Genomic DNA, 21,321 nt, shown 5'->3' with positions numbered 1-21,321 from the left:
CGGCGCTGGGGAGAGGAGGTGGCGCGGCCGCGGCGCGGCGGGAGGGGCGGTGACTGCCTGGAAGGGCCGTGCGGGAAACCCAGCCGAGTTCCGGGCAGCGCCGTGACGTCAGCGCACGGCCGTGGCTGCCGCGGCCGCCGCCTCTTAAAGGGGCAGGAGACGCCCTAGCCGGGCTCCGCGCTGGGTGCAGCCCGCAGCCCTGCACAGAGCCCCGGGGCCCGGAACCGATCCTGCACGGAGCCCCAGGGCCCGGCACCGATCCTGCCCGGGGCTCAGCACCAGCCCTGCCCGGGGCCCAGCACCGATCCTGCCCGGGGCTCAGCACCAGCCCTGCACGGAGCCCCGGGGCCCGGCAGCAGCCCTGCCCGGAGCCGAGCACCGATCCTGCCCGGAGCCGAGCAGGGCAGTCCCGGCACCGCCGGCCGTGGGGCGAGAGCGGCCTCCCCGCCACGCAGGAGCCCCCCGCCCCGCCAGCCCCCGATGCAACACGCTGCACGCTTGTCCTTTTAGAAAAGAGACTTTATTAGTTGGGCTGCTCACCAGGATGCAGTCGTAGAAAACGGTTAAAGCTTTGTCGAAGCCCCCGCCGCCCCACAGCCACGCGCCCGCCTGGCGCTCGGCCCTGGGCGCCCTCGGCCCCCGCGGCCTCGCGCCCTCGGCATCGCCCGCTCCAGGCTCCGCTCCTGCGTAAGAAAAAATACGTGGGTAAAAAACGACAGACAGGCGGGCCCTGGGCAACAGCGGGCACGAGGCCGCCCGCGCCAGGCTCGCCACCAGCCTGCCCGGCGCGAGCTCCCTCCCGGGCGCGCGGCTCGGCCCAGCCGGGAAGGGGCTCCGCGGGCGGCATTGGGAGCCTGGAGCCGCCCTCCCGCCCGATCCCCTCCAGGGCACCGCGCTGGCGCCAGCCCCGCGGCAGCTCCCGGGGCGCCGGGGCAGCGCAGGTGCCGGGAGAGGATCCGGAGGCTGGGGAGAGCCTGGCAGGCGCTAGACAATAAGAAGGAAAACACTTCTTGGAGAAAAAGCAAGTTTATATGTTCAGTCGTGTTAGCGAGAGCGGGCCCCCCCGCCGCTCAGGGAGGAGCAGGCCGGGAAGGAGAGCAGCTGTGCTGGCTGGGAAGCGCCGAGCCCTGCAGGCAGAGAGGCGAAAGCCAGATCCCTGCCTTGCCTCCGGGCCGGGGTCAGCCCCCGGCGAGCCCCGGGCGAAGCCGCCCGCTCCTGGGGGCCGCGGCGGCGGCTGCGTGCGTGAAAGCGGGAGCGTGGCCACCCGGGGCTGCCGTGTGCTATCCTAGCGCCGCCGTGCCACGGGGGACGGACAGGGGAAGCTGGTGGGAAGCAGGGAAACGGGGATGGAAAGCGCTGGACGTGGGCATGAGCCTGAGCCGTGCCGAGGCCCCCGGGGGGACGTGGATGCTCGGCGCTGCTCAAGATCAAGCCCAGACCGGTGTCAAGACTGCTCTCTGACGGCCAAGTGCCTCTTCGCTTGGGCCGGGTCGCACAGCGTCACGCACAGCCCATTTCCCCTTTGGAAACAAGCTGTGCCGGCACCGCGGCCTGCCCTGGCCCTCTCCCCGGAGCATGTCTCAGGGGCTGCCGCGCAGCTGCAGCGGCGGAGAGACAGGATCAGGCCCCATCCCTGCGGAGCACCCCGGCAGGCCCCGGACACCACGCTTTAACCCTGGGCAGGGAGCGCGGCCCACGCTGGTCCTGCCGCGACGCTGGGCCATGGGACGAGCACGGGGCACCCCGGCAGCAGGTCCAACAGCAGGTCGCCTTTCGTGACACTGGTGTCCAAGGCACTGCCACGGTCATCGAATCCCCTGGGAGGGGAGAAGGGAGCAGACCCGCCAGCGTGCCTCGAGGCCTTGCCCAGCTTCGCACTTCTGTCTGTCAACAGGGTTTGCTCCGTTCTTCCCTCCCGGAGTAGGACGTATCCCCGGTCTTCTGCTCCCCAGGGACGGCCCCAGGCGTCCTCAGGAACTGGTGGCCAGCGTGGCCCCCTTGACTCTCTTCCGCGTGGATGGCTGCCGAGCCTGGCGCAGGGAACCAGGCTCTCGCGGGCCGGGCAGGTTGCTTGGCAGGAAGCTTTCTTGACACCAGGTCTTTGCTTACGGAGGACACGTGAGTTTCCCAGGTGTACAGCCGTTATCTTGGTTTTAGCACTCTCCAGCTGGGCTGGGTCCCTGTCACTCAAAGCCCCTCTTCAGGTCTGGGGACTAGGAAGCTCTCACGCAGCCTGCGGCAGGAATGGTCTCCAAGGGTGATTTAACAGTGTAAGAAAAACAGTCCTGTGTTCCTAACTTCTCTGTGTGCTAAAACTAAAATATAAAATACACCTTGTCCTAGAAGGCAGGGGATTGGCATCGGCTCTGCAGGGTAGTAAGGAGGCATTGTGTACACTTCCCCCGAGGCACCAGGGCAAAAAGAGATCTCAAAATGTGAATGGTTACGTGTTCAGCCATCCGTCCACAATCCTTCCACGCTGCGGCCTACTCACTGTCACTCTTGTCCACCAGTACCGCGTCAGACTCCTCCGTAATCTCCAGCAGTGTGTGCGTCTCAGGGCTCTCCCCACGCAGCAGATCCGAGTTTTCTCCCTCCTCTCCACCCACCTCCACCAGCTCTGTTGCCTTCACTTCCACCGCGCCCTCTCTTATTTTCTTGACATGAAAAGTGAAGGGCGGCACCTTGTAGACAGCCGTCTTGGACCTGGCATAGATAGTGTGGTCAGGGGTGAAAGACTTCCTCAGCTTGTCCCGAGAGGTTTTCATCTTCTCTCTCCTTTCATTGGTCACAATCTTGGTGCCCAGCTTGTTCATCCTCTTCTCCAGGTTGTGGCGGGTCTTCTCCAAGTTGTGGCGGGTCTTCTCCAGGTTTTCCTTGGTCTTTAGCTTAGTCTTCTCCATCTTCTCCTTTGAGAATGCCTTCTTAAAGTCATCCACTCTCTTCATGCCACTCCTTTTGATGCGCTCTGCCCGTGATTCTTCAATAATCTCTTCAATCTCCACCTCTTCATCTGAGGAGAGCTGGACATGATCCTCCTCTGCATGGTCCTCACCTCCAGGTACCTCCTCACCCTCTCCCTCCTTCTCTTGCTTCTCGCCCTCCGTCAAGGACTTGCTGATGCTCAGTTTCGAAGGGAGCTTCACTTCATCCTGCAAGACACAGAGCGGAGACAGTGAGACAAGCACATCCAGCCTCCCTGCAGAGCAGCTGCACAGTTGGGATTCATGGCTAGTCGAACCCAGGTGACCTCAGGCCTGGGCTTATCCTCTCCTTCTAGGACACCTGATAAATTACTCTAAAGAGGATCTGCTCTGTCCTGCAGCAGCTTAGGGCTCTGCTATATTTAAGCTCGGATATACTAGCTCTGCATTCTCTGGGCTGGTTCCAAACCCATCAGTGACTGCAGCAGTGCAAGAAGCAGCAAGCACTGAAACGGGACTTTTCCCCTTCCTCCCCTGCTTCTGTCATAGCCCGACTCACTCGTCACCTAGTTTCAGAGAACACTGGCTAATTGAAGAGCCATTTCGAACTGTTTCTACAACACGCAGATCTGAGTTCACAGCACACCCAGGTCTCTGAGGGGGCAAAAGGTGCTCCATCACCCCTCACAGCACTGCGACACCGGGGCTCATCCGATGCGGGGACCCAAGGAGGCAAAGCCGGACTCCAGGGAGCCACCAGTGTGCTCTGCCTGCAGGCAGGAGCCCAGGGAGGGAGCCTGGAGCTGGGCTCCGGGCAGCACGTTCCCCGGAGAGCCCAGGCCGACAGAGCCGGCGGCCCTGCACCGGCAGGACTGCCCTCGTCCGCGAGAGGCCGTGGAGGAAGAGGGCACTGGCCAAGGCCACTTCCCTCACCCTCCCGTCTGCAGCCTGCCAAGGGTATTACCTCACTTTCACCATTTACACTGGAGCGTTTCCATCCTCCCTTTGTTTGTCAAAAGAGCAAAAGGCTCTTGGCTCCAACAGCTCTGCCGTCCCCTGCCCCGGCCAGGGTGTCTGTCAACATCTCTCGGACAATCAGAGCTTTCCTGCTGCTGTTCTCAGCCCCGTGCAATCAGCCACGGCCCTTTCCTCACAGTTTGTCCCTCTTGCTCCATCTCGTAAGAGGTGATCAAGGCAGCCAGAACCTCTCCGCATGACCAGTCACCAGGGTGAGGCTGGTGGCTGCGTCGAGAGCAGAGAGGGCGCCCAGCACGCGCTCCCTCTCCTGCCTCTGCACCTCCTAAAGCTCCTGTTGTCATTTATGCCTGCACAAAGCGAGTGCCAGGCGGGTTTTCCACCTGCGGGAATCAGTACAGGGCGTAAGCAGTAGCACAAATGCGCGGGCAGGGAAGGGCAGAGCTCTGGCACTTGGGTGGGCTGAGGGTGAGCAGGGCCAGCTTGGAAGACGTGTGCCGACACCGCACCACTGTGCACCCATCTGGGCTGCGTCTCTGCATCTGAGAAGCTGTTGCAGAAAATTCCCCTCAGCGCAGGATGCACTGACCACGCAGATCCACCGTCGGCACCAGCTCAGCCCTGGGGTTCTGCAGGAACAGGCACAGCTGGAACCCTGGCAAAAAGTCTCTAGCAAACGCCGCCTCTGGTGCTTCATTCCTGCCCACACCAGCCACAGGGGGCTGGATCTGTGCTCCTGGGACCCAAATCCAAATTCCAATGTCCTCACCTTGCACCTTAGCTCTGTGTTTCTAACCTGCTGCAGTAACCCCTGTGCAGCGGCTGGTGAGCAGAGCTGGGGCCCATCCAAGAGCTTGCAGGGCGCTCATGTCCCAGCCTGTCCTTGGTGGGGATCCTTCCAGCACGAACAGGTATGTGTGTACGTGTGAACATGTCGGCTCAGCAGGTTGGCACACAGGGTCCCAGCCGCACCCAGCCCAAAGCCGAGGCTGGAAGCACAGGATGGAAATGCTGGCAGCTGGCACCGATAGCATTCGCCTTCCCAACACGCCTTGATATGACTGTTATTTTCCTAATGAAAGATGAGTTTCCAGCTCAGGCTGTGCTACAGCTGGACAGCCAGCATGCTGCAGAGGCTCGGGGGTGTGAAATGAAAAGCACCTGACCCTGGACTGCCTCAGTGGGGCACTCGCCTCTCATGCTTGCTGCAGATCCACTAAGGACACCCGATGCTGCCAGACACTGGCCGGGGCCTGGCCGTCCCACGTCGCCCGCTCCTGATCCCATGTGCACCGCTGACCACCTCCTCCCAGGGAGAGGAGCCAGGCAATCCAGCTCTGCGACGCGGTGCCCCTTTGCTCCCGGTGCCTTACCCAGAACCATCCATACCCCCGTTAGCCTGGTCCCCGCGATTAGCAAAGGCCACGTCAGGTTTAATCCAGGAGTGCTCGCTGCGGCACTACTCCAGAAGGCTGCCCTCCTAGCTAAATCGAAACACCACACCCTTCCCGCTTTCTTCCCACGGGCTGTTTTCCCCTGGTGAGATTTCCCGCTGCTCCCCCAGCTCTCCCACTGCCTGACGCCAGTGTTGGGAGGGTCTGGTGCGGGTACTGGCCCCCGACACATCGCAGCGCTGGGCTGCAGGTGGCAGCACAGTCCGGACCCAAGCGTCCGGCTACACGGTCCAGAGTGGAAACACACTGGCCTGGCCTCGACCTCGGGGTCTGCACTTAGACCTTCCCAAGGCCTGCACGGATCCAGATGTGGGGCCAAGACATCTCTTGGGATGCAGCATGCAGCCCTGTTTTTCCCATTTTGCCACTGGAGAAGTAAGACAGGGAACTTGTCTGAGTTTAGGACTGAACCAGACAGAGACCACAGGTCCTGACAAACGTCAGCTAAGTTTGCAAGTTTACGCTGTGTCTCCTGGGGACAGAAGGTAAATTCATTCAGTTTCTCCACTTTCCTGGGTCAGCCAAGTTTTTGATCCCTGTGGCAGAGGACAAGCATGTGCACAGGAGAGGCACCCAGGCCAGGAGAGGGGCACAGGTCTGGAATGGGATTGGTTTTCAGCCGAGCAGCACATAGCGTGCGTCCCTGCTGCAATGAATCACCTCTATGTTCTCAGGACACGCTGGAAATAGCCCATCACTGTACAAAGCGTCACAGCTGCGGGGCTGCAGCCCACGGCTCAGAAATTTATTACCCGAGTTGTTTTAATCTATGGAGCTGGGAGGGAGAGGCGTGGAATTTCTGAGATGAGCGCGGTCAGAAAGCCAGCAAGCGCCTGAAGGGAGCATGTGAATGGGCTTCGTGTTAGGAGCAGGCACAGCCCCGTCCTTACCCTGGGGCAGCCCCTGGGAACAGGCACCGAGCAGAATCTACTGCGTTCAGATCTAGAGAGAAAGGCGAAAGCAGGAGGCGTGGGCTCGATTCACAGCCCTAGCGGAGACGGGAACTGAGCAGAGCAAGGACTGGGGATTACAGTCCCAACACTGGCACGAGCAGGGCCCACTAAAATCAAGTGACAGACCCCAGAGCAAGCCCAAGCTGAAGTGCTTGAAAAGAGTAATGAACTCCGGCAGTGACTTCCTTCACACGGCTCTGGGGATGCAGCGAATGGAGCTGCCCCAGCCCAGCATCCAGAAGGTGAAATCTGGCCTCAGGCCACACGTCACCCGTGGTCGCCTGCCTGCTCTGCATTAGCCCACGCTTGCACAGCAGCAACTACTGCAGAGCTGCTCTGCTCAGCCACGCTACTCGCTCTCCAGCTCTTCCTTCCCTTATACTGCATGAAAACTGACATAAGTTTATTGAATATGTGATTCCAGCAACGCTTCACTTGGGTCAAATACAGATGCTTTCACATTTTTCCCCTCAGCATAGGACAGTTCCGTTCCTTGGCAAGCAGAAGTTCTAGAGAGAGGAGGGAATCTGGGGAAAAATCTGTAAACAGTGAAAGACAAGTCAGTTCCACGGAGTGCTTGGCTCCGTAAAGGTTACGACAGTTTGCAGCGTCCGCGGCCAAGAGCTGCCAGACCAAGGGGGTGGTTCTGGGGGGGTTATGCAGAACAGAAAGCTCCCCTGCGCAAAACTCTTCACCCTTTGAGTCTCAGCTACTTTCTGGAGATTAAGGTGAAGCAGCCAACATATGTTTTCTTCATTTGATTAGCCACTTTAGGAGAAAACAATACACAGGCTCTCAAGAGGATCAGGTCAGTTCAGAATAAATTCACAAGTGCTATGAAGGCGGTGGTCATATTCTCCACAACAACACCTGCTGGAGCAATCCCAGGGACTTCCAGAGACCCCGGCCCCACCGAGCCAAGAACATCAGGAACTCCAGCCGTTTCCTTCCCTCTGAGTCAACACAATTAGCCAGAACAAAGGCATTCCCCCATCTCTCCCTGGCATGACTGTCACTGGAAATATGCCATATCCTGCAAACTCAGATACTTATCAGCCCCTTGTTAACTCCAGAACATGTGTGTACAAAAAGAAACACCAGCTCAAAACCTCCATATCTGCCACATAAACAACCACCTTTCCTCTTGCTGTAGCACCAGATCCATCCTCTAACTGGAGTTTCTGATTTAGCTGAATGGATCGCACTAGCAACACACCCATCTGACATTTGCAGCAGGCTGCAACTGCTTTCCTTGCTACCGTGAAGATGCAGCCAGCAGCAGCTCACGGGGTAAATGACGGCTGGAACCACACATTAGGGTGCAGGTACAGCTCTGTAATGCAAGCCACTGAATTCGGAGAACAGCAATTGCCTGCGTGTTTCATCCTAACTCCTATAAACTCTACTCATTTAGAAACCAAATCTCCTGTGTCCCTCACATCACACCTGCAGGCAGCTGGTCCATCCCTCAGCCCAGGGGCACTAGCAGACTCCAGACTCTGCTCACACCTCTTTTAGGAGGCATCTTCATTGCTTGAATACAGAAGCAAAGGAGGAGTAGAGCTATTTCCATAAGTAAGGAGGCCTACAATCCCCTGCTGAAATTAGCTTGTTTCCTAGAGTTTTTCTCCAGCTGTGCTTGGGAATGGTTTATAAATTTCATCTGGCCCCTTTCCAGCAGGGTCTGATAATCCAGTCAGGGTGGCGAGAGGGTAACTTGCCCATGTAAGGGCCTGCAGAGCAGCTCAGGGCCTCCAGAGAGTACATCTCTCTTTACTGTGCCTGGTATCATTTTTACATTTTTTTTTTCTGTCTCTTGTTCAGTCTGATTCCTTATCATAGTAGTGGATATAACCAGCTGGAGAACAGCCGGTGGATTTTCAGCACTGTATGCTTTGGGTCGCTTTTCTGATCCAAACTCCATCTCCATCTAGGGAGCATTCCTACTGATTTAGTGGACTCTGGCTTATGCGCAGGACAGCTGGTGCAAGAACAACCAACAGCTCTGGCACTTAATGGGGACTAGTTAATTGTTGCTGAGCATCCCTAGCGCGTAGCGCCCTAGCCGCTTGCTGCACCCAGGCGCTGCCCAAACGCCAGCAAAGGTCTCCTCCGCCTACCCAGGAGATGCTTGCCCTGCAAGGGGTGAAGGGGAGCTGTGCAGCTGGGCAGGCATGTTTGGGCAGAGCAGTGATGCTGCAGGTCCCTCTCCACAGAAATGCAACTGCAAACGCAGCCCTGTTTGCTGCCGTAAGGACAACGGGACCCTGCTGGAACAATCACGAATGATCCCGGGTCTACGGGTGGCTGTTACACAAATCCCTGCTCAGGGCAGGGCACTATTATTTGTGCACTTTATTTCACTCATGACTCATTCAGATGAGCCACATTTTTAACATCAGGCATTCCAAGCAACCTATTTTTACTAGGAAAATACTGACCCTTGTAGTGGGTGAGTTCAAAATCCTGGGTCTTGGCATTCCTGCATTTTGGGGCGTTCAACTGCTGGCTCCCAATCTGCAGAGAGAAACCATTTCTATTCTCCGAGACAGCTTGAATCCAGCTGGGACAAAGACAGAGGGCAAGCAAGATTTCTGAGATTTTTATCCCCACAGAAAAAAAAAAAAATCTTCCTGCTATGTGCACAAAGCACAAATACACCCAGGAGAAGGACACGGGGGTGTTTGTGTGTGTGAGGACTGAGCGATCAGCTCATTCCAATCTGATGGGCTTCACAGAAGGGTTCAGCTTTGATTTAAGTTTGAATGCTCTATTTTTCTTTTGCACATTTACAATGTGTCACCCCCCCCAACCATTTCACAGTCTGCGACACGTACACCATATTGTCCCTCCCAGCACAGACATCCCTGGGGAAGCGGTTTACTTTGGGAAGTTCCTTCCCTGCTCACAGAGCTGATGGGACTATCAGCCCGTCAGCCTGGAAATCGCATGGAATCCAGGAGGGGCTCACGGCATCCGCACCGAGCTTCAAACGCAGCTTGCTGCCAAACTGCCAGGAGTGTTGGACCGCTCTGTATTCATTCTATTTCAAACAATTCCGAGCTATTAGATTTGTTGGACAGACCAGCCTCTGCTTTGCTCCATTAAGTGGGCTTTTTATCTGACTTTGCTTTCAAGCCCGAGTTCCCTTCCAGTGAGTCACCCAGTCAGCCCCTTTATGGTCATGTACATACTGCCTGGTTGCTACAACACATGTAAACACTTCCCTTGTCATATAAAAGGCCAATGAGACACAAAGCTGAGCTGCATTCCCAGCCTAGCAGAACTGCAAAAGTATTGCAGAATCATGGACAAATCTGGGGAACATTCCCAAAATTCTAAGAGGGCTCATGGACTGTTGTTGAATAGCGGATCTTATTATCAGTGTGTGAAAAAGCAGAGTCCCAAAACTCTCAGCCAGTCTGATCTCCAGTTTGAAGGTTTAATGGAGTATTTTTCACACGTGCATGCTAATCACATCCGCAATTCATTTTGTTCGGTTATTTTTACACACTTGCAACAACACAAACCACCTGCCCGGAGGAGCAAGTTGAGTTTCTTGACATGCAACCGTAACATGCAGAGCATTACCAGCTCATATCCCCTTGTTCTCCTACGAGCCCAAAGGGCTGATGCTGAACTCGCACTGCTGCTGGTCATCTTGAGCTTGCTGCGACCCAGCACCTCGCGCAGCCTGCCAGCCCTTCCTCTGCCTACCCGGGGCAGGTCAGACGAGCTGTGGCCCGGGGGAGGCTGAGGGAGGAATCGAAGGCATCTGGGCAGAAGACCACATTCCAATCAAACCATGCCCTGCCAGAGAAGTAACAGCTCCGCACTCCCATTGCCGCAACAACCGCACAATGACTGCTTCCCTCTGCCAGTCCTTAGAGGATGCTTTTCTGGGCTGACCTTCCACCAATGTCAAGGGAAGGAGGATTCAGCTATTTCACAGAGTAACAGCAACATACCTGATAAGCACCCGCAGCCTAACAGAGCTCAAGGATTTAAAGATGTCCAGCACAGAAAAGAGGAAGGTTGTGCTTTTTTTCTTTAGCTTCTTGTTGGAAATGACTTCTTTTTCTCAGATTAGAATCCCTTTCAGACTCCCTTACTATATCAAAAAGCGTAGCTGTTATGTTTTTGATCTCGCCACTGTCCTTGCACACTGGCAGCTTCCCCTGCACCCAGATTCCTGGGTTCAGCTCACCTTCGCCTGGCTCCTTGGGAGGTTCTTTCTACCAGGACAAAGTGGCCATAAAACACTGCCGTTCTGACTCGATATTTCATTCATCAGTGTAAGTGAACACTCAAAGTGCAGGCAATTGGAATTTAAGATATTTTCTCCAGCAGCCACCCAATAAAAAAAGGGTAACGGGGCACCACGCTGTTACCAGCGGCTCTCATGGCCTGAGATAAGCATTAGATAAACAGCAGTCAAAGTCACTACCATCTCCAGTTTGTGGGCAGAAATGTAACTCCTAATGAACAGAGCCAGTGTGTGGCCTGTTACCGAATAGAAACGGATGCTGCTTTGTCGGCATGAGATAGGTTTAGTTTGACATCATGCGGTTTATGCTGTCTGCCTTTCTTTTATGTATTTAAAGTAACAACTTCAAACCATTTCACAAACACTTATAAACTAGACCTTACAACAAGTTTGAGGAGGTAGGTATTATCAGGTCTGTATTCCAGAGGGAGAAACTGAGGCTCAGAAAGCAGGTAGGATTTGCCCAGTCACAAAATGACTCTTTAGCAGAGCCATCTGCTGCTGGTGGCTAGCCCTTTGCGCAAGCCACACAATTCCTCTCTCCCTGATCGAAGAGGCAACATAAGACAAGTCCCTTGATGCCCAAGGGAAGACTACAGCTCCTCACCGTACATTAAAACTACAGCAGCAGCATGCAGCAAACGGCAAGCAGATTAGTCAATAAGCAGAGGCGTTATGCCAACTAAAAGTATCAGCTTTGCAGATCTAAAGGCTTGTAGCAGCCACAAATAGGTGGTGAAGGCAAAGGCTGTGGAATCAGCAGCTTTCAGAGTTTCAGAAGAAGAGGGTCAAAACAGTCTTCAGGGGCTGCTCCTTCTGAGGCCCTAAGACTGCTGCCCCCTTTCGCGTCTTCGCTGGTTTGGGCCCCGGCACTTTCTGCGGCGCTGGCTCAGAGGGCACTCTCTGGCGAAGGCTCAAAGGGCACATTCGGGATCTTCTCAGGCTAAGATGAGGAAAACTGAATTTCAATGGCCAACGGAAAGGAATCACAATGGAAGAACTTCGCTGTTCCCCACTGGCCAATCTCATCAGGAATACTGCCAACAAATACAGTCCAGATTAGCATAAGAACAGGCAGACAGGAAAAGCATATTGGTATGATTTAGTAAAGGCATACACTAGATAGCTTAATTTGACACAAAAGACAGTCAGCAAAGATTTATGAGAAGGAGAGTATCTTCCTCTAATCCACTGCAGGTCCTAGGAGATACAGAATCCTTTCAATAATATCAGGCATATTTATGTTGAGTGCTCTCATAGGGACAGATTCTGCTCTCTTTCCACACTGCTGTTCACTGAGTTATTTAATTTCAGCTGTTTTCAAGATATTTCCAATTTGTTGTGGTTCAGCTGACAGCAGAGTTTGCTTATATGTAGACGATTATGAAAAGATAGTGATAAAAAAAATTGTCTATTAATTCAAATACATGAACTGGAGAGATCAGGAAAGCCGAGTCTGATCCCCAAACTCCATCCATTCGGTTTTGTCAGGATACTGACAATACCCAGCGGCTTATGAACGTCTATACCCAATGACACAGCAAACACACTCACTGCAAAATCAAAACCTCTTTTGCTAAGCATGTCCTGAGGACAGGGGGTGGCTACTCAGCAGCCTGCTTATAAAATTGACCTCATTACCGCAATAGGCATAGCCTTGATTCTTACATTTCAAAAAATTTGACAGATTTTATCTCCGATAGTGTCACAAAGAGGAGATCCAGGAGAAGAGAACCTTCGACTCCTAGCATAGAAGACTACTGAATCCTGTAGTGAGAGGTCACTGGTAGGATATTGCTGAGACAGAGGGAAAGCTCTCAAAGACTCAAGAGGAAAAAGCAAAAGAGGCTGGGAGCAGGTAAATGTTAAAGGGATAAACTAGTTCATTTGCAGGTAGTATTGCCCTGACCAGCAGAAGTTCTTCTACCCTCTGTAACTCTGCATATTGCACAATCTTCTTGGCACTTTTTTCCATCAAACTATCTAGTTTCTCTGTGTCCTGGAAGTTATGTCCTAAAAGGCTGTATCTTCTTCATTAGCTGGTGAGAATGAGGAGCGCGATGCAGATGCTGGAGCTAGTTCAAATTTGATGGTGAAAGGCAATGGAGGAACAGAGCAGGGAGTCTGTACAAAGGAGGAGGCTGTGTTTGGAAAAGTGCTTTTGCCTAGCTGTGAGTCAGAAGAAAGGCAGGTCTGTAGGAAACAGACAAGTAAATAGATTGCAGAGTAAAAAGACTTTTTTTTTTCTTTTGACAGGAAAAAAAAGTTTCAATCCTGTTATCAGTCTGTTTGTACAACTGGCTTTACTCTCAGAACTGCTCCTCCCGGATAAACCTGTCACATCTGATTAATAACTCCACAGCTATTTCTGAACAGCAAACCAATAAAGATGGAGTTTGCATTTACAGATAGATCAGCACTGATATTAAATGACATTTGCATCCTCACAAAAAAGGTGCAGACTAAACATCCTGAGACTTTTTATTCTAAATATTTGATTTTCCTTCACTGACATTGTACATCTTTGTCTCTGGTCTTTGTCTCATCTTGCAGCTGGGCAGTGGACCTGCAATTCTTCAGGTACTTCGTAATTTGTAGAAAAACTTGCAGAACCAAGAGGACATTATCCCAAACAAGATAAAAGAGGACTAAGCATGTCGCCTAAAAGTTTATGAGGCAGTATCATGCTTTATGTTGGTCACATGCACATGCTAGTACATCAGAGAGTGGAACTTACAGAGTTCTCTACTCATCATTTATATATGGACAGCACATCACATTTCAGGGCAGTGCAGCAAGGAGCAGCTTCAGCGAGGATGAAGGAATGGCCCTCATTTTCACAAAGTCTGTTGCCTAGGTCTAGCAGTAAGCTCTTTGGAAAAATGCCTCTGTTCGACTGAGTTTGGGTGCTCACCGAAATGGAGTGACAGTGCTGTGAGTCACCCACGACAAGCTCAGTGCCTGTTTTGTGAGTAATGCTGAAGGGCTCAGAGGGAAGCATGCCAACTGCAGAGGATTCACATTTATACAAAACCATGTGAAGCAAGTAAAATGGAAGATATGTAGATAATATACAGGAATACCACTTCTCCCACAACGCTCACATCCCTTCCGGGGCTCTGCAAGGCCTATTACACTAAGTAGCTTTTACCATCTATGGCTCAAATTCCCATGCAGGGTAATACTGGAGCCAGTAACGGGACTGCGTCTTTCCTGAGAGAGGTCTGGTCTGAGCACAGACTGGGTTCTTGAACTCTGTAGTTTCTAATCCTGGATCTGCCAGCTGGGTTATATGCAGCCTTGGGAGAGTTCTTCCCTCTTTATGTCCATGATGCGTTAGTGTATCTTTGCTAAGGGCTCTTATCTATCTTAAAGGAAAAAAAACCAGCCATAATCTCATTGGAAACTACAGCACTCCAGCCACGGAGGACAGTGAGCAGTGGGGGCAAATCCCGCACTTTATTATGCTCCTAGGTGCAGTGGCCCCACTGGCATCACACAGACATGATGGAAGACAGATGCTTAGATTCACTACTGAAAGGCACAAGAGATACCTAAGAGACAATTATGTGATTAGAAGGAATATGAGCCTTTAGTTTTATTTTCACGAGCCATTAAACATCCAATCTAACCTTATCCCAAGTGGCTGAGCAGCCTTTGTTGCCCCTGGCTCTTTGCTCAGAGATAATTTATTGCTGCACAGCTCAGTACAGAACTATAATGGTGAAAGGACTTCAGCAAAACAGTCTTGGCACTAACTGCTTATAAATAATACCTGAGCAATAAAATATTAATACAATTGATTTCAAGCTGCGACAAAGAAATCCATGCTCCAGAACTGTCTTTGGGTAGAAAGACTGATAATCTGCACTAAGAAAAATCCTGGAAGGTAGAGCTATTAACAATCTGAAATTTTTAGAGGCACAACCTCCTGTGAATTATCTTGAGCCTCCTCTAAACCAGTGATGTTCGGAGAACAGGAAGGATTCTTTGCACATCAGGATATCAACACGGTGCCCTTCACAATGGATAGAGAACATGCAGCTGAATTCAGAGCCGCAGCCCAAAGCAATGAGTCAAACAATACTTATCTTCTTCCCACGGGGTGACATTTTTTCACCTCTAATTTTCCTATTTCTATGACTAAAAGCAGGAGAACAGAAGTGGAGATAAAATAGCTTCCTGAGCTGAGACCCTCATATTCCAGCAACAAAGAAAAAAGATCAGAGATGAACAATACTAACTTTTAATGGATATCAATTTGTATGATTCATTTTTTTAACAAAGGCTTCATGATTAATTCTCTATGACATTACTTTTAAGAACAGAATAAAATAAAGTACTGCGAGGAGTACTCTGTCCCCATCAACCATGTCAGAGTTGTCACTGGATGAGGCATTTCTTGCGATTTGGCAGGTTGCTGATATACAAACCCACCAGCTAAATGCTCACGTAGTAATTCTCTACTAAATCTAAGATAAGAAATATTTGTGGCTACAAAGGGAGCTGCTTTTGAGTGGATTCACAGCAAAATGAAACTAGTCTTTACTAGAAAGTCTTATTAGATAACAAATACAGAAAACACTGGCTGGTGCAATGAAAATCCCTGCAGTGATCCGCTGGAAGGAATGGATGCTATATACAGCGTTGCTCCCGACACAGACAGGGACCCCAAGTGCATGTACAGAACAGTCCTACGCATAAAACTAACTGGTCTTACAGGAAAAGCACAAAGCAGGTGTCTAGTGCCCCTGCCGATCCCCAGTACTATAATTCCAACTTTATATCAAATTTCTATTTATTCTTTAATGCTTGCAGTTGAGCAAACTCTATTGAATTCAAGCGTTTGTAATCCACACAGGCTGTTTTTTGTGACTGCGGATCAAGTTGACTCCCATGAACTTTCTGCTCTTATTAAACTCATAAGGTTTTTCTTTGAGAATGAGTAACTTAAACAAAATCATAGCTCAGGGGCAGCTGACATACCGTTTATGAACTGGAGAACAGGCTGCAGCTCAGGAGAGGGTGGGTGCGGCCGCCGCGGTACATGGGACTCATTTTGTACTCCCTCTCCATGCTCCCTACCCCATTTTAGTCATTACGCTCTTTCCCTTTGCTCACGTACTTTTCCACACTCTCCTTAGAGGAGCACAGACCTAATAATGACGGAGTTCAGGTCTGGCTTCCAAATCTGCCGTGTTAACCTGTGGGTTCAAAATTCCTTCCTTCGCCCCATGACCGACAATCTTGTTGCTCTCGTCCGTATAAGGCCCACTCAAGGCACAAAAGCCAAGCTGTGCTATTTATATTTCCTCATACAGCCCTACCTACCCCAGACGTTGTACAGCCACGATCCATTTTCTACCCTGTTGTAGAGGCCCCCCGGCCCTTCCCAGAGAAACTCCACTTCGTGCAGGGCTCTGCGTGGCTGCGAGATCCCCCTGAAGAGCACAGAAGTCCCACCGGAGTTTTTAGATTGTTTCTGCCCCCACAAAATTAAAGACGCTGCCCATAAACAACTGGAGCAGATGTCTCCTGGAATTCTCCTAAAACTTTGAAAACAGACTCCAGCGCGTCTGCCCGAAGGTGATGTGACCAGAATGCCGCAGGCAAAACCTGGGCAGTCCCCTGCGTCCGACAGCGCGGGGACAGCCCAGCCCTGGCACTGCCGCCCCCAGGCTCCTCAAAAAGATGAGGCTGCACATCATGAGCCAGACCTTCCTTAGAGCTCAGCTCCCACATCAGCCCCAAAATAAATGACCGTAGTTTTTAGAAACTCAGCACCTAACTTGTGCGGTGTGCGCTGCATGCATTTAGAAGTCTGGCTGTAAGAAAATTGGGCCTTTGACATTTGTAAGAATAAGTTTAATTGTCAAAAAATATTTGGAGGAAAAATTCCATGCTTACATAACTACTGACACATATAGTTCTTTCAAATGAATGCGGCACTGTCTTGTTTTAGAGCAGAAGCTATTTACATTAGATATCCATTATTTCATCATGAGCTATAGTACCCAGCCCCAGCTTTCTTATATCCTAAAAATGAGGAGGTTTGGGGTGAAGTCACTTTATTTTGATTTTATTAGCAAATACACTAACCAAATTTGACACTTCAGTGTCCTAAATTCTCCAAAAGACAGGAGTCCAGGACAGACGGCACAAAGCGACTCCTGCAGAGCTCTGTTCATATGTGCTGCTACTAAGTACACGTAGTCATTTGACATCTAACTCTTTAGGAAGGAAAGTCCCTCTTACGATAAGAATACTGAGCTTCTATATACCGAGCAGCTTGTCAAAAGTCTGTCATCTTTTCTTTTGGTAGATTCATTTTCAAAACTCAAAGATGTGGTAATTTGGAGGGGATTTGCTTTTTTTTAATGCTATTCTCAAAGATCGATCTGATCTCCTTCAAAGTTGAGTCAATATGAAAACGCTTACCTCTATCGAAATCAGACCAGCCCCAAACAAAATCTGATAAGAGTGTATTTGAGAGAGTGAGCAAGTGAGAAAGCAAGTGTATGTACGTATGTGACTGCAAGTAATGGTCTGCAGACACTTCGCTCAATGCCTTGACCTTAGCAGGACCCACTGGAAGTATTTTTCAGTACTGCATTTTTCCCCAAAATTTTGAAACTAGAGAGACAGATGTGCTTTAGGCTCATCTCAACAGGTCAAGCTTTCCCTGAATAAAATTTGATTTTCTTTTTCTCCTAATCTAACAGATAGCAGAACTCTTGCATGTACTTTGATCTCTTCTCACAAGGTGCCGAAAGATGTTATTTGCACTCCTGAAATAGTTGCTTTCATAATTGCTGGAGATTCAACACTGAGAGAACAATCAAATATCTAAGATGAGTTTACCCCTTCTTCTCCAAAAGAAAAGACGAATAAATCTTTGCAATTTTACCGATAGCATCAGAAAATGTAATCGTGCAGGAAATTTAATTGCATTTTTTCAAAGGCAGCTTTTTCTGAGTTAGAAACTAACGATAATATTGCTCACCATTACAGAATTAACTGAATTATCAAGAGAGTATCCAATGTAACCTTTGACAGGTGGTGTAACATGGGAAGTGGAATACTGAATTAGATAAGTGTTGTTTTGTAATTTTTTTTAGGATAGACACAGGGAAAAAATAATTTCCAGATTTAAACTCCCCAGGATGGAGCCCATCATGAAGTTTTTGTTTTATAGACTCTTAATATATTGCAAATATTTCATCATTATTAATACTTAAACACAGAAAGATATTAGTAAATGTGTAATCCCACGGGAATCAACAAGGCTTCTTGCAACAAATAGTGTTGTTCAATATCAGTAAAGTGGCAGAATATGATCTTTGATCTGATAAATGCCTTTAAAATGTACACACAAAAAAATCCCTTCTTTCTGTACAGAGCTTTATTATTTAAAAACATTAGCATTATCTGTTTTGCAAAATCCCAGACAAAATATCACTCTCTTCATTGATGTACCTAGAATTACTGACTGTAATAAAATATTCATATGAATAAATCAAGACACAGTATTGTAACCTGATGTTTCTGCAAATAAGCAGTGCAGTTCACACAGTCTGGGTTGGTAATTTCTGAAGAATGACATCTCCATAATTACAGTAAGAAACAAACTCTAAAAATCCTGTCTCTCTCAGGAAAAAAAGAAAGCAGAATAGAAACTCCCCCAAACAAAAGCAAAACTCCCCAAATCCTCCAAATATTTAACCTTCTTCAGAATAAAAAGTTTCCACAAATAAGAGAGATTCCTGTACACAACCCGCTATTTTTCCTTACACAAAAACTTACTATCCAGGTTTCTGTACAATGAAAATTAAGCAATGACATTTTTATGGAGTGCAAACTATAGAATAATGCAACTATTAAATAACCACCGATTTTCTATATAGGAAATGATAATTATTGTTTTGGGAATGGTAAAAAAGTCGCACCAGAAACCAGCAGGAGAAGCTTTGAGAGAGACCATGGGTTGATACCCTTTAGAAACATTCTCTGTTACCCAAAAATCTATGTTTCCATTGTATGTAGGGGAAAGTGGTTACACTATTGCAGGGGACTGCAAAAATATACCAAGTTCTTCCAGGGGATTCCCTCTGGTCCCTGCGTAGCAATCGTAATTCTCACTGTACGGGTCTGTCTTTGGCACAGTAATGCGGCACAAAAGTAGTATAGGCAAAGGTATTTGTTATTCAGACATATTAATAATATTATTGCCTATTTCTTTCTAGCATTCAAACATCAAAAGCTCAGTCATGGATTTTGCTTTTCAATTCACCAAATTAAGAGATAAACAAGAGTTTCTCTGCCAAAAAAAAGCTTAATTTGTGTCAGCAGCGTCCGTCACAAATCTGCACGCTTGCTCCCATGTCTCCTGCCTCCCCAGAGCAAGATCAGTCATTTACCCTCAGTGTCAAGGTTTACTTAGACTTCCTGTATAAGTGTGAGCATTTTCACGAGTGTGCAAAAGGCTCCATTTCACATGAAACAAGCCTGGAGAATTTCTCACTTGTGCTCTCTAGCCTCACATGCAAATCACACTATATTCCATGCCAGGAAATTGTTCTGAATTACCAATCATTTGTTGTGGGTTTTTTTGCCCAATAACTTTGATACACAAAGTCCTTGCCATAGTCCGTTCTCAATTGATTCACTCAGCAGTTGTTCTGTCCTCACTGCAATCGTCTATTGCAATAGCTTTGCCATTGGTTTCCTTTAGAAGCAGGATTGTTTTCTTAAGAAAAATGCTACTCAATATTCATGAGCAATAATAAACCAAAATGAACACTTCCCAAAATGACAATCTGCCAATATTTAGGTTGCTTCGAAAGGATCTAGAAGCTTGCCAATTTCCTACCTATTTTCATAACCCACAAGGAATGTTCTGTTTAAACAATTCCGTTTGCTCTTCTTGTTTTGCAATGTTTGTTGCTTCTGTAGTGCACGTAGAGGTCTATGTTATTTTTCCATGGATAGATCTATGCTTCCTCAAAAGCCTGATATAAAAAGCTTCCAGTAAATATATATATAAAACTGGGTAGATTGCCTGCATGATGTCAATATGCTTGAGTATTTCAGCCTTTCAGGCATGATAAAACTACAAATGCTTAACCTCTGAATCAGAGAGTTATACAGGCCCTGATACTTGCTAGATTCCTGAGCCTATTATGATCAGCTCTCCTTTCAAACTAGTAGGAAGTGCTTTCATTTTTTTTGTTTTTCTTCCCTTTTTTATTGTGATCAGCACTAGATGTTTCTCTATTTGCCCCTGACACTGTCTATTATTAACACAGAGACTTCAAACTGAATCATTAACTATTTCACTCACTTTTCCCCTGTGACCCAGTATGAGTTTGCTCTGATAAGGAAGGCTAACTCCAGACAGGAAAAGAGACAGAAACATGATAGTCCTCTTTCTTTTCTTGTTTTATATTAAAGGAAAATCCAATGCTTAGTACTAGTGCAGGGGTTGAATATCAAGCAAACCAAAGCAGTTAATTGAAATCAAAAAACTGGAAGCTTCAAGACTTGCAGGTTACAGACAAAAGAACTCGGCAATATGTGCAAGCAAAATAGCAAAGGCAGACCCAAATACTAACAAGCTCAAAAAACTGTTCTGTATTTTCTCCAATGTTTCTATCTGTCCTAGTCAGTGAGAACAACCCTGAGGCTGGGGTTACTGTCTCTTGTTGTTGTAAGGTGCATGCCACAAATCTGAAATAGTATCACTCTCTGTGTAGTGATACACGTTGCCTCTCAAATAGAAAAGACTTCAAAAGACCAATTACAATACTCCCTTCCAGAACCCAGAACATTCTTGTTCTTTTTTTAGTTAAGCAGCAATTCAAATATTTTGATACTTCTGGTCTTTTGCAGTGAGTGCGTAGGGCCGTTCTCACAATCCTCATTAAAAGTCCAGCAACTGTATCAAACCTGCTGTCTTAGAATATATAGACAATGTTAAACATGAACAAGAGCACCATCTCAGACCCACCTCAATTTGGAACACTAGACAGGACTAGGGGAGTTTGGGAGAGCAGTGCACCCTGCATTGCGATGCAACCCTTAGCAATGGAAACAAAACATAAAGAAGATGTGCGATAACTCTTTACCTGGTAGATCATGACTTTGAAGTTCTTGCGCTTCAAGAGCTCCGCTTCATTGGCCTCTAGCTTCTTTATCTGCCCGGCTTGCTTCTCCAGGTTCTGTCGAACGGTTTTCACGTTGACACTCACCTTGCGCACTTTTTCCAGCATCTTATTCACGGTGTTACTGGTGGTGGTGTGTGCCTTTGTGAGTTTGGTCAATTCTCCTTGGATGCTGGTCACTGCGCTATCCATCTCTTGCTGTCTCTCCTCCAACTGTGTTTGAGTCAGTTGGATCTGATCCACTGCTCCAATGATCTTGTCCAGAAGGGTCAGGACCATCACACCATTGATCTGGTCTGATTTGATGGGTTCCTCCGGCACTTGCTCTTCTGAGGTCTCAGAGGCAGTTGGTGGTTCAATAATTTGCAAAGTGGTATCCTCCATGATTGCTTGGGAGTCCTGGCTAGCAGAGCCTGGAGAAGCTGTCACTGCAGGGAGGAGAGAGAGGAGGGAAAACTAAACCCGAGCCTCGGCTAAACTCTGCTGGGAGACACGCCAGAAATGGAGAGCACAGTGTGTGGATGTCTGTGCTGAAATTCAAATGGCACGGCTCTGCAAGGCTGTCCAGTGAAACTGCCCTGCAAAATT

The 21,321-nt window shown here is 49.0% G+C and overlaps 1 protein-coding gene across 1 annotated transcript; it reads right to left on the bottom strand.

Moving 5' to 3' along the window:
* Positions 1-498: 498 nt before the first annotated feature.
* On the bottom strand, positions 499-21,321 carry CAVIN1 (caveolae associated protein 1). The gene is made up of 2 exons (XM_067312111.1): positions 20,698-21,321; positions 499-3,152 (listed from the first exon to the last, which is right to left on the bottom strand). The coding sequence occupies exons 1-2, from the start codon at positions 21,115-21,117 to the stop codon at positions 2,487-2,489; spliced, it is 1,086 nt and encodes a 361-aa protein (XP_067168212.1). The 5' UTR covers positions 21,118-21,321; the 3' UTR covers positions 499-2,486.

The sequence above is a fragment of the Apteryx mantelli genome, chromosome 28, assembly GCF_036417845.1.
Source record: "Apteryx mantelli isolate bAptMan1 chromosome 28, bAptMan1.hap1, whole genome shotgun sequence".
Classification (NCBI taxonomy): Eukaryota; Metazoa; Chordata; class Aves; order Apterygiformes; family Apterygidae; genus Apteryx; species Apteryx mantelli.
The sequence above is the reverse complement of the archived record's forward strand: the minus strand, read 5'-3'. Positions and strand labels throughout refer to the sequence as shown.

Bases quoted from the DNA above. Each gene is read 5' to 3' on its own strand.
- CAVIN1 (XM_067312111.1), bottom strand. From the start codon at position 21,117: ATGGAGGATACCACTTTGCAAATTATTGAACCACCAACTGCCTCTGAG. The intron at 3,153-20,697 runs GTAAAGAGTTAT...TGTGTCTTGCAG, and splicing joins TCAAAGTCATGATCTACCAG to GATGAAGTGAAGCTCCCTTC.